General features: G+C 33.7%; 1 protein-coding gene across 1 annotated transcript in view; it reads right to left on the reverse strand.

Moving 5' to 3' along the window:
- LOC149808032 (E3 ubiquitin-protein ligase UHRF1-like) overlaps positions 1-12,848 on the reverse strand; it is a 70,572-nt gene that overhangs the window by 41,155 nt on the left and 16,569 nt on the right. The window contains exons 5-6 of the mRNA XM_089972827.1: positions 6,157-6,372; positions 1,323-1,450 (exon numbers count right to left, since the gene is read on the reverse strand). Coding sequence (XP_089828953.1) covers positions 1,323-1,450; positions 6,157-6,372 — 344 coding nt within the window. The remainder of the gene's footprint in view (positions 1-1,322; positions 1,451-6,156; positions 6,373-12,848) is intronic.

The raw sequence follows: 12,848 nt of genomic DNA on the forward strand, positions 1-12,848 counted from the left end.
ATTTTGCCATACCTAATGCCAGATCAGTACCATTTTTCATTTAAGACAAACTTGACATTACAAAAATTCTTTATAAAAAATATGTAAAGTTAACACGTTCACAAGTAAACCATAAATGGAGTACAAAATTCCGTGTCATGGTATTTGACCTTGAGCCTGATATAAACCTGTCTCTGACATTGTCAAGATATACCCACAAGCTTATTTAAATCTTTCTATTTTGCATTAAATGGACAGCATGGAAGTCGTTTACAGAACACCCTATGTCAATAAGACCATTCATTCTTTTCAAGATGGACACATTGGTGGCCATACTAGGAGTCAGATTAGCATCATTCTTATTTAGGACCAACCAGACTCCATCTTAAGTTCTTTTAATTTAAACCCCAGGCTGATATGAACATTTCATCAGGAGGCATAGCAATAGTAAGACTGGTCCAATCAACAGTTTTAATCCAGGACCAATCTGACCTTGGAATGAATTTGTGTCCAAGTTTCATGGCAATCCCCCAAGTAGTGTTGGAGGAGTAGTAACAACAAACTTATGCTAAGAGATGGTTTCATTTCTTTTGGTGTTTTATGATGAAATAACACATGCTTGCAAAACACACCCAGATTTGTAGGATGGTCAAAGAGAAAGTAGATTTTGGTACCTTAAAAAGAGGAAGGGGGTCTATCTATAGTTTGAGTCCACATATAATTGAGTACATGTGAGTATAACTCAAACTGAACCAACCCAAATTCTTGAGGATACAAGCTTACATATCAAATCTGCCCAAAACAATATAGCTTTTATATAATGTTGTTTACCTGAGCAATTACTCATTCTTGCATTTAGAACCTGATGCATAATCAGTCTTATTGTTGTGTTCATTATTTCATTTGGGTGGACATAATTATTCAAAATTAATATTCACTGGAAATACAAAGTGCTCATTTAGAATATTCTTGGACTGGAACATAAATTTGGAATTAATGATTTCAGACAAGAACATTTTTGGATTATATTACCATGATACACCAAAAGACTTAACCCATCACCATCACCACATTACAGGTCACTGGCACATCAGCATATCTGAGACTACACGCATATCAACACATTCAGTATTGGAATTTATTTTGAATACCACCAGTATTCAATAGGAACTTAAACTGAGTTTTGTAAACATGGGAAATAAAGTATTTGTTGAATTTTACAGAACCTGTTTTTCGCCGCTTTTTTCTGTTATGTAGTTTAAGACCATAAATTTGTATAGCAAGAGTGTTCAGAGGATGCACAATGGGCCATACCATAAGAATGAAGACATATAATAGCTTACTTTTAACTGGTGATGCTGCTGGATTGTCAGCAACATCTGCTTCATTCAACTGTGTTCCAGCCTTCTCGATGTCAAAAATCTCACTGATAAATAGAAGCTTACAATTCTCTAGTGGCGTCAGATCAGGACTGTGGAAATAATAAAGTGGAAACATGAATTGTAAGAGTTTGTATCGAGGTCACTTCTTGTGCAATGAAACGAACACTGTCCAATTATTGGCGTATCAATGCAAATGGATGCTCTCGATGTAACAAGCATACAGACTGCCCACTTCTGGTTTCTAGAATAGTTTATTTCAGTAAAAACAATGTTGTCCGTGTCCAATATTTGCATCGTCAAATTTTAATATTTCTAAAACAAGCTGAACAGAGAAATAGGAGTGATTCTTGTATACATGTGTTCAAAGAGATTTAAAACTTAAATTTATGAAATTATTGAGATTTTCAAAGCTGGTGAACTATACCACAACTGTTGCTTGAAAACAGACTGACCCAAGCAAAAATGGTGACTGTTTTTGCAAAAGAAACTCCCATTCAAGACACCAACAAGCTGACAATGTTTGAGACCCCTGTATAAAACTTATAAATGAATGACTGAAACGACCAAGTTTATGTACTAATTATATCCTTGATGCTTTTCATTCTTAAAAGCATTAGGATGGTATATAAACAAACCGGATGGTGTGAGAATACTATAGCATTATTTTGTGCAAACTTGAAAAACCTTATGCCAGGATACTTTTTGCAAAATATGGTCAACATCTGTTGATTATTTTTTTCAGTTTTGGGTAACAATGAAATTAATAAATGGTGGATCACTAACATTTGTGCAAAATTCTGCAACGCAGTTTTTGAGAAGTCATTTAAATTTGAATAGCGATGGCAGCCAAAATTCTGTCTTTGAACTTTTGTTATTATAATAATCTTCATCAAATTATAAGCTATCACATCAATGTTCGAAGTCAAAGCTATTCAGATAATCAAGCAATAGGTTGAAATTTAATTATCACTGGGACAAGCCATGTTTGGTCTAATCCAGATGAAATGTATTAAATATCCATTCTCTTTTGACAATGTCACACTGGCACAACATTCGGATGACAAAGGTTGGAATATATACTTCTCGAGTCTATGTTTATCACACTGCTTCTATATTTTTTGTATCTACCATATTTATTTACAATTCATATTAATTAAAATAAACAGAATTCTTCACTTCTGTAAGCAGCAAATCAGTTTTTCATGCATAATTGTCAACTGAAATCCTCTGAATGCCAGGAACTTACTAAAAAAGAAAGAACTTTAAAATGTGATAATTTTCATTCCTACATAAACCATGAATGGCACATTATACACCCACCCATGTACTAACCATCAACAAAGTTTGGGCTAGGTCATACAGGGATAGCACTGGCATTAATAAAGCTGTTGCCCCCAAAAATGCCAACCTGAACATTTTTTTGCTAATTAAAAAAAAATGTCGCTATTTTCATAATACAGTACTACCTGTTGCCAATGTAATTATTGTCGACTTAGGTGGATGTAGAGAAAACTGGGGGTGGGCTACATAAATCAAATTTCACATACAAGTGAAATTTTTAAGAAAGTGGTCTGATGTCAGTGAGTTAGATTTACAGAGAAAATAAACAGCTGAAATTCTGATTAATCGAAGGCAAAACTAATACACATATGTATAGGCAACTTAAATTGTGTATAAGAATTCATGAGTAAAGTACTGCACATATATATGAAAAAACCATAAATTCGAAACAAATAACGTAAAAAACATGTCCTTGTTTGATCTATATCACTATCAACAAACACAGTCACCAAACAATTCAATGAGATATTCATTGTTGCCAGTAGCACACTGCTTTATACTTTGTTTATATGTCACATGTACATGGCCTAGATTTTAGTCAGCTGGAGACAGTCAACATATTGCTGAGGCTACCAAGGGGATGAGGCTGTTAATATGGAAATTAAAACACATGAACAAATTAAAAAGTTTAACAAGCATCTTTGCAACTAAATATATATGGTTTCAAAAGATTCAAGACTTAATTCAAAATGTTATGCTGCCTGTGGTAGTGATCATAAGCCTTACATTTTTCCTGCAAATTAGACATTTTCACAACACAATAAAAGTGCTTGAATCACTTTGGAAAATGCAACAATCGATCAGCTTCCATTGCTTTTATTAAAGTTTGGTGCCGACTTCCTTTGATGAAGAGTGTATGTGTTATTGAAGTCACCAATGAATGCAAACTATCAAGGACCAAACAAACGCCGGTTTGCTATTGTGGCGGTAACAGCAAATAATTGTAGTAGAGCACTGACTGAGACCAATTTTTTTGTTATTTGTTTAATTTGCTTAGAATTTATACAGAACAATCAGTGCTTCACAGGAATCAGTTTTCTTTGACGTTTCAGCAAAAACTATTTATTTGGTACATATAAGCAAAACGTTTTTTATGCAGCAATAGATAACTCCCAGTTTTAGATCCAAGTTTGTGGCTTCCTTTCATGGTGCCTATAATCTACTATCTCACCTTGATCTAATGAATTAAAATGTATGCAAGTACAAATGAGGGGAAATGGCATCAAATGCAGACTTACAGATGTTTCTGTTATAAATAACTGGCATGATTTTCAAGCATCCTTTTTATTAACCTATAACTGATTTTCTACATCTGCACACTTTGGAATGAACAGAAGTATTCTGATCAAAAATGTTTACTTAGATTGTTTTGGTTTTTTTAAAAGAATATTTATTCAATTTATCCTAATGGTTACATAAAATTATGTTGCACAGAGTGCATTTTTACATGTACACATTTGAATAATTTGCAAAGAGTTCTCATGCATCACTGCATTCCAAGTGTAAAATTTCTTAAAATTTTGTGTTATCCGGACACTCATGCAACATGGCAGCAACTCTGATAAATACCTACAACAAAAATCCCAAGATGTCTCTTATTATGATACAATGCAACTATGGAACCCATAACCAAAATCAAACCAGTGTATATTTTATTTTTTTAAAAATCGGTAGTTCCACTAGACCATAGCCTAGTGTATTACTTCTGATGACCATGGTGTTACATCATCCCTTGAATTTACGACATGATTTTTTTATTTAAGTCATTTGAGACTAGGACAGTTATATTTTACATCCTTTAATTAAATGGTCAGTACTACAGTAAAAGTACATGTACTCCAAGTTGTTGTGAATCTCGTTCAATCATGATGAGGCCGATCCAGGAAGAATCAACAACTAAGCAGGTCAAGAATGGCCCGTGAGTATGAATGTGGGTTACGTACAAAATGCATGAAATTCACAGTACACTTGCCCTGTAAAGAGATGTCGTGCATGCCCTATCATTTGATTGGTTCAATGAGATTTGAGAAATATAGAGAAACGAATTTTGTTTGGTTGTACTTGGTTTTAATGTGTTATCAGACTGAAAACTGGATACAACAAAAATGCAATGGAGTGAGAGAGGGAAATATCAACTGATTGCTTGAAGGAACTTGCCATTTGTGCATGACATGGTGCTAGGTGCAAAATAACCAAGACTGTATTATATTCAGGTTAACTATGACAGTCTCACTCAAATAAAAATCATTGTCTGAAAATACATTCACTGTCAGTGCAAATGACAATCTTTTTGCTAGTATGGGTTATAAAAAGTATTATTAAAACAACTTAATACTGTATATACTGTTTACCCTGTAAACAACAAGGTACATTTGCCTCAATCAGGATTACATGCTAGCAGAAGCCAGAGTAGTGAATAAACACAACTGACAGCATGCAATAGTCATTATTTGAACTTGCTGACAGCATATCAAACACAAAGGTTATTTTATTACAAAGCAAGCTAACTTTATATTCTTTTAAGTGTGCTGATATTTTTAAAATACAACATAGGTAAATCTGGTTCCTTTTTATCGGTATTCATGGGAATTAAAAAAATAATAAAAAATTGAAGCAATGGAACAGTTTTTAAAGTGACAATCTAGTGCAGTGCTGTCCAATCCGCAGCCTGTGGGCTGATTTTTAAATGGCACGCCAGAGCTTGAGCAGCTATATAGCTGTTGCTTTTCAGTTTTCTGCTGCAGCCCTCAGCTTAAAAAAAAACATTTTTCAGTGGCCCATGGTGTCGAAAATTGGACAGCACTAATCTAGTGCTTTGTGCATGATCCAGCATCTCCCAGAGGAAGAGAAAACAAAAATCATTTAATGAATTCGTGAGGGCCAAAAGAAAAGAAAATATGATCATCAATATTGATGAAACTCCACTGTACTTTGATCTTATTCCTGGATGAGATACTGCTGTAGTGGATTTTTATCTCAAGTATGTAATTTAATATTTTCAAAAAATAGAAGTTAAGTTAGAGTGCTTTCTGGCATGTGAATTTTTGAATGATTTTAAAAGGTGTCCCACACCTTATGACTCAAGAGAAAGACGTGTCCCAGAAAATACAGAGCACAAAAATTAATTCATGGTATCCAAACATAGATGGTAATTATGGTAGCCTGAAAATCCAAGCCAGTTATCTACAAACAGACATAAACCCATAAAAAATTGCATTTGTGTACGTTGAGTGGATGGGCAGGAATGACCAAAATGCATTCTACAAACGGGTTCATAAAAAGGTGCATGATCTAAGTTGGAGTAAAGACCTTCCATCAAAAGCTATACATCATAACTTGTCCTTTTGCAGACTTGGAAGGGATATACCCTTTCCAGTACTTCCTCTGATGCATTAACTACAAAAAATATAAATATGTGATCCAGAAAATCTGAATGCCCGACTGTTATACATACCCAAAATAGACAGTAGCAAGGAGTTCCTTTACAGTCCTGGTATCTTTCTTCTTCGTTATCAGACCATCATACCAGAACCCTCTTTGATCCGAGTCGTCTATGTTGTAATTTACCATTACTTTCTGTCCCTCTTTCAAATCCTTGAATGGAATTATGTTCCGAGCTCTGGGACGAATATCTTTACATTTTAGTTTCACAGGTTCATCCTCTTCATACCTGGTTAATTAGCAATTTAAAAAAGCCCTGATTACTGTGCATAAAAACCTAACAAAGCTAAAGGTGGCAACTCGCTATACTCATATTCCTTTACAAGATGTGTACAGTCATGGATTTCATTAAATTGGTTTTGTTCTCTTGTAGCTATTTGATTTAAATCACGCAATTGTACTTCTGGAATGTTGAAAACAATAGATAAAAGAGATTCACATCATTTTATCCCTTATTAGTAGCATTTTGTTCATTAATACAAAATGACTTACTTGTATTGTGGATCCCTTTATAGCAGCAGAGCTGCCAACCGTACAGACTTGCAATTAGTGAAAAGAGGGATAAAAATTCATAAATTTTGAACACAATTAGTGAAAAATTATACCATGACACTAGCTCGTTCAACTTTGATGGTCAGTATCACATGAAAATCCCAAAATAAAACAAAAACATTATTTACACTGATTACATGTACAAATTTATTTGCAGCCAAGTTTACTGATATACAAAAACTTCATGCTATTCGTCATATGATGCAGTGGCAGACTTCCTAAATTGGGCTATGGTAAATTTGTTTTCAAAACAGTTCAGACTTCTTGCCTGCCATTTAATACTGTTGACTAAAACTTTTGCACATTTTCAGCACCTAAGGAGGCACTGAAGTTTGTCTTACTTTTCCTCACAATAGGAAACATTCTTTCACTGTCACTGTTCTAATGTCCAACTGAGAAAGGCAAATCATATTCACCAAGAAAACTCACAAACAATGCTTCAGCACTGTCAGCTTGCAGGACTGTTCACATCATTCTGTCACATGCCCACATATATATTATTATGTAGTACAAGTATGTCAGGTAAATTGTAAGCAACGAAACAAGCCTTTGTGTACATTCCCAATTCTAAAATTTGCAGCACACTACTGTGCAAAATGCAATATGTCCTCCAATATATACGTCACTTATTGTGGAATATATATCTTTTCCCTTGGATGTGAAAACATTTTAACTGTTGGGTAGCTTAATTATGAAATGGTATTAATCCAGATGATGGAACATTGAATTATTAACGATTAGTGGTGTCGGTACATGTGTGGAAAATTATAATTCAAGCAAATTACGACCTATGAAAATCTTTCAGTATCTCACCACTTGAAATAGCTGTCTACATTTAGTGTTTGTTTTAAAAAATTACAGCTGTTATGAGTATGTACATGTGGCACTTTAGAACAAAACATCAGTTGGGCCCTGGTATTGTTCACGATCATCTATAAAACTTTTCTTCTAAATATAGATTATATAATATACAATGCTTGCTACAGGGCAAACTGTAAGAACCAGATATAGCAAATACTGGACCATTATTGGCATCAATGACCACTGCTGCTATTTTGACTAGCACTTAACGGAATAAAGTTATTTTATTCTTCATTTAAACCAATTGAGAATCAGTGATTGTTTTGCATGCGATGTGAATCCATGAACTGCTATAGAGTCATGAAATTCATGCCAAAATCACGATGGTTGGCAGGTATGTAGCAGTCATGTACATCATTATAAAGTATGGTAAAATTCAACATAATTGGTTCTAAAGGTTTCCGACTGTTAACTCATCAACACCTGAGCCAAACAGCAAGACAGTCTCCTACAGCATACTTCACCTAGAGCAGTGTTAGCTGTACCATTGCCTGTATCCATGACACTTGGTCAGAGTGCTTGGCTTACATATTTTTACAGTGGTAGCTATTTGCAATAAATGCTATTTTCTTATTTATATTCCTCTGATTAAGCTAAACTTTGGCATAGCAGTTCTCAATAAAATCACATACATAATGGTATAAATTTCATGCTACATATATAAAACTGATGCATACTGATAAAAATAAATGATTTTCTTACCAATTTGTTTCTCTTGCCATGAATAATCCATAAAATCCATTATGAATTCACACTGAATAATTAACAAAATCAACACATAAAATTCATTCTATTTTATGTTCACAGAAATTTCACTTGTCATCTCTCTTGTAAACTTAACCTCGTGTGAATACTCCATCAGAATCTGTCAAGTAAAAGTCTACTCACAGTGGCTGATTCTTGTAATTTTTTAAAATCATTTTCTAATCTAAAATATTTCCACTAGTTTTGCCACTATCAAAGTAACATTTTCCCCCCGTTGTTCACCAATGTTCAATCTATATATGTAAGCTAAAATTTTATTGGTTAAAATGCTTGCATAATTAGGAAATGGCTTAAAATCAACCAATTGTTTGTGTTGATTTAACTTGTGTGGGATACAGGCCTAGACTAATACTGCCATTCCGATATGGTGCTTAGGAAATAAGCCAGGTAAACTGTGCCATGTTAAAGTGGCACTCGGGAGATGAGGAAGGTAAAGTACAATGAGTTATAGAGGCAGCAGGGGTTAATGAGTTACGAAACTGAATACAGTAATACCTCGAACATTCTCGAGGTTAGGTTCCAGAACCAGTTGCGGATCAGGAGGAATCGCGAATGTTTGGTACGAGTCACTAAAAATGCTAATTTCTAGGGTTTAAACCCTAAATATGACCCAAATCATGCTCCCAAAGCACTTTAATTTCATTTAAAAGTTAGCTTAATACATTACCCTTAAAAAGAGAAATAAATGGTTGACGTAAAAATAGAGTACAGTATCGCCTAATGGGTATTTGCCACACTAGCGCATTTACAGTACGGTACATGTATACTAATATTACCCCTATACTAATTCATTGGCTGCCGTTTTCTTTTGCACTCACATTAAGGTAAAACCAAGTAATGAATGGGACTGTAAACTTAATGACTGACGTTTTCTTTGTCATTGTCAGGAAGGTAAACTAGGTAAACTTCATATGTCACAGAAGCCATATAACGAAGGTACAATTCAATAAAATAAAGAAAACATGTAAATAGAGGGTACCAATGAAAATTTCGCAAATTCATGAATTCGCGAATCCAGAAACATGAATGCACGAGGTATTACTGTACGTTTAAAGGTGATCTTACATAACGAAGACAGCTCTCTTTAATAAGAGATATTTGGTCTCTTTATCACTAATGAAGAAAAATAAAACTAACCTTACCTGTAATGAGTCTCACTCCATTGTATCTAAAACTAACCTTACCTGTAATGAGTCACACTCCATTGTATCTAAAACTAACCTTACCTGTAATGAGTCTTATTCCATTGTATCTATGTATCGAAGTGATTACTGGAGATGATGGAGAAGACTAAGGAATAAATTTTGGTCAATATTTGTATTATTATTTTCTTGTAAATTTTCAAAGCATTTCATTAATTTAAAGAATTATAGTAATTTCAATGGGTGCTTTTCTTATTGAGATTCTTTCATTACACACATGGCAGCCCCTCGGGAAACTTTTCTATAGTGGAAGTTACATTTTCAGTAGTGAAAAATGTTTTCATTTCTGCCATCAATAAAAACAGACCCCCCCACCACATTGTTGTAAATCATAAAATAAGTAGCATCACAAAGACAAGCATTATCAGATGACAATACTTCTATTTTTTAATATATAACACACCTTGGGACCAGCCAGAGAGCATGCGAGTAGCTTCCAATGGGTTAGTTAGTTCTTTCAAAGATTTTCACAGGGTTCATGTACAGACAATTAGCAGATACATGCAAATGCCTTCGTGTGGCAGACAATTAGCAGAGAAATATGCAAATGCCTCGGTGTGACAGATAATTAGCAGTGATACATGCAAATGAATTGGTGAGGCAGACAATTAGCAGATACAGCCAAAATGCCTTGCAGATGCAGAAAATGTGCACAGTACTGCAACTACAAATGTTCTACATGGACTCAGACATATTGACATTTCTGATCAGTGATGATGACGAGTTACCCGATGAGTGTTTTTGGTTACTAATCATACACCAAAGGCAGCAGATCAAGAACTGTCTAGACATTAGCCAAGCAAAACTTCCTAGGTCACAGGAAAGAACAGTTTGGTTATAACCCAAAATGAAAAAAAAACCAAACAAAATAGGTCACGATGACCATCATGGAGTGAGTTGAAAAAGTGCTTTGGCTTGTTGCTTTATGTTGTATAGCTTTTGGTCTTGATTTTAGTCACACATTTTTTGTGGTCTTGGACTAATAAGCCTAAATAAAGAGCTTGTGATGTTCACTGTTAGACACAACAAAATTAAAAAAATATAAATAAATATGCCATGTTGATGAGATCTCTCTCGAGTGGTCGTGTCCTCTTCACCAGCTAACGAATTAGTTTACCATATTAATCATTATCTTGTTATTGTATCATTGTCATCCTTTCTTTAAACCTAAAGACCATTCAAGCAATTTTTACCAAATCTTTCTTAGTGCACTTTATTTCCATCTGATATGCAGTTGGGTTTCAACACATTCTCAATTCAATCATGCATGCAATTCAGCCATAATTTCATGTTTCTTTAAATGTCTTAAACATTCATTCAGAAAAATAAACACACACACACGTTTGATGTCATATCAACACATAAAAGGTTACCATGGTTCCCACGCTTTTCTAATGATAAATTTCCAGGGTTTTTCTAAGTTGAAATTACTTTTTTCAAGGTTCCCATATGACCATTACTGAATGGATCTAAAGAACATTTTGGATTACAAAACGCGCATTTTCTAAATCTAAAGATGGTCATCTTTCAAGACTCTCCAAAAAGATTAATGTCAGAAAAGATGATCATGTACAAAACCACAAATGTATCACACGAAACAAGTTTGATTATATTCCTATAAATTAGCATGTAAAGTCATTTCAACGTACAGAATATAAATTCTAACTTTATTTTGCTGCATTATGTTGCTAAATGAGAACAACATAATGAACATAAATTATGTGTTGTTTCCTTTCAAACCTTCAATTCTCAAGAATTCTATAGCAATATATATATGGACTTCATAGAAAGTAACATTTCCTATTACAGTATGGAAAGAAAAAAAGATAACGTAAATAATTAGAATCTTGCCTTGTAACGAAGAGTTTAACCCTGAATTTATCTGTGTCAATAAAATAAAAAAAAAAGATTTTTCACACAAACAAATCTCCTTAAGACGATCTTGTTAAAAATCCATCATTTGAAAAACATTTTCAAAAGAGTTGATTTAAATTTTGACAAAAGACCTACAAAATATATACTGTTGTATAAACAAGGACTGAAATTTCTGTAAAATCAACTTTTCTTGTAATTCGTTAAACCAGTCCCCAAACATGTATTTATACAAGAGTTCGTATCATTTTTTAATATATACATTGGCATTTCTGTGCACCTAAGGTTTCTGTTTCCAATACTAAAGTAAAACACATACCGAATTAGACCGATTGATGAAAATAAAATACTGTAATGTTTATCATTTGAAAAGAGGCAATTGTCACCACAATATTCTGTTCAAAATAATATTAATTTTGGACACACAGGATACCATTAACGAGTTTTCATGACTCACAACATGTCAGCCAATTCTGCGCACAGCTTTGAAAAGATGTAATGTTTAACCATCGGGCTACAGAAATACATTACTTTGGACTGTTTCTGTCAGCAATTCAGTCAAGTAACTGGATCAGGTTTATAGCTAGTTTTACAAAATTTAACGTAACAATGCCAACAAGCGATATTAAGCCAACTAAACCAATCTTGTAATTTTTTTAACGAAAATTCAATATTTTATATATAAAAAATGAGCTATTTATGTGGAAGAGAAACAACAATGAATAGGGTGTAATGTGTTTATGTCTTGTTTGTGGAGAAAAAATACTAAAGAATTTAGAAACAGACAATATGCCAGGAAATTGTGTTCTAATGGCAAACTGACATGTTGGTCAGCTGACGATTTTGTGTGTGTGGGTCAACTTCTTCCAAAACTGGAAACTTTGATTAAAATGCAATTTTTTTTGGTAAGGTATACATTTCCATCTTTTATCAAATTTAGTTAGCTGTATGATTCTAAATAGGATTTTCTGGGTTATATGTTCAAGCACATGAGTCTGATGTTTTATCAATAAATAAAGGCGAAATCTCAGACAACATGAAATCACCTTATCAGTAATATAATTGAACACAAGGAGTGCAAGCATCACCAGAACCATCCGCTTGATTAGACTTTTCTCACGTGTCTTTTATTGCTTCAGAATCGCAAGAAGTCTGAAAAACTAAACATATACATTCAAAATATATAACTTTTGGATGACCTATGCATGAATCCAATCCAGCGAATTAATCATTATTTTCTCAGAAATGTTAAGTATAATAATCATTGTCGTTAATCTGCAGTCAAACAAGACGAAACTATGGTGTAGATAAAACCTGACCCAGTACTTGCCATTTGTATTACTAGTCACATGACTTCACAAATCTCAAATGAGGACATCAGAAGTCCAATATTCACGTGAACAACAAACTTCTTTATACAAAAATTCAATTATATTAAATGAAAGTCAGATAC

This window comes from Sinohyriopsis cumingii, chromosome 1, assembly GCF_028554795.1.
Source record: "Sinohyriopsis cumingii isolate HCF-2022 chromosome 1, ASM2855479v2, whole genome shotgun sequence".
NCBI lineage: Eukaryota > Metazoa > Mollusca > Bivalvia > Unionida > Unionidae > Sinohyriopsis > Sinohyriopsis cumingii.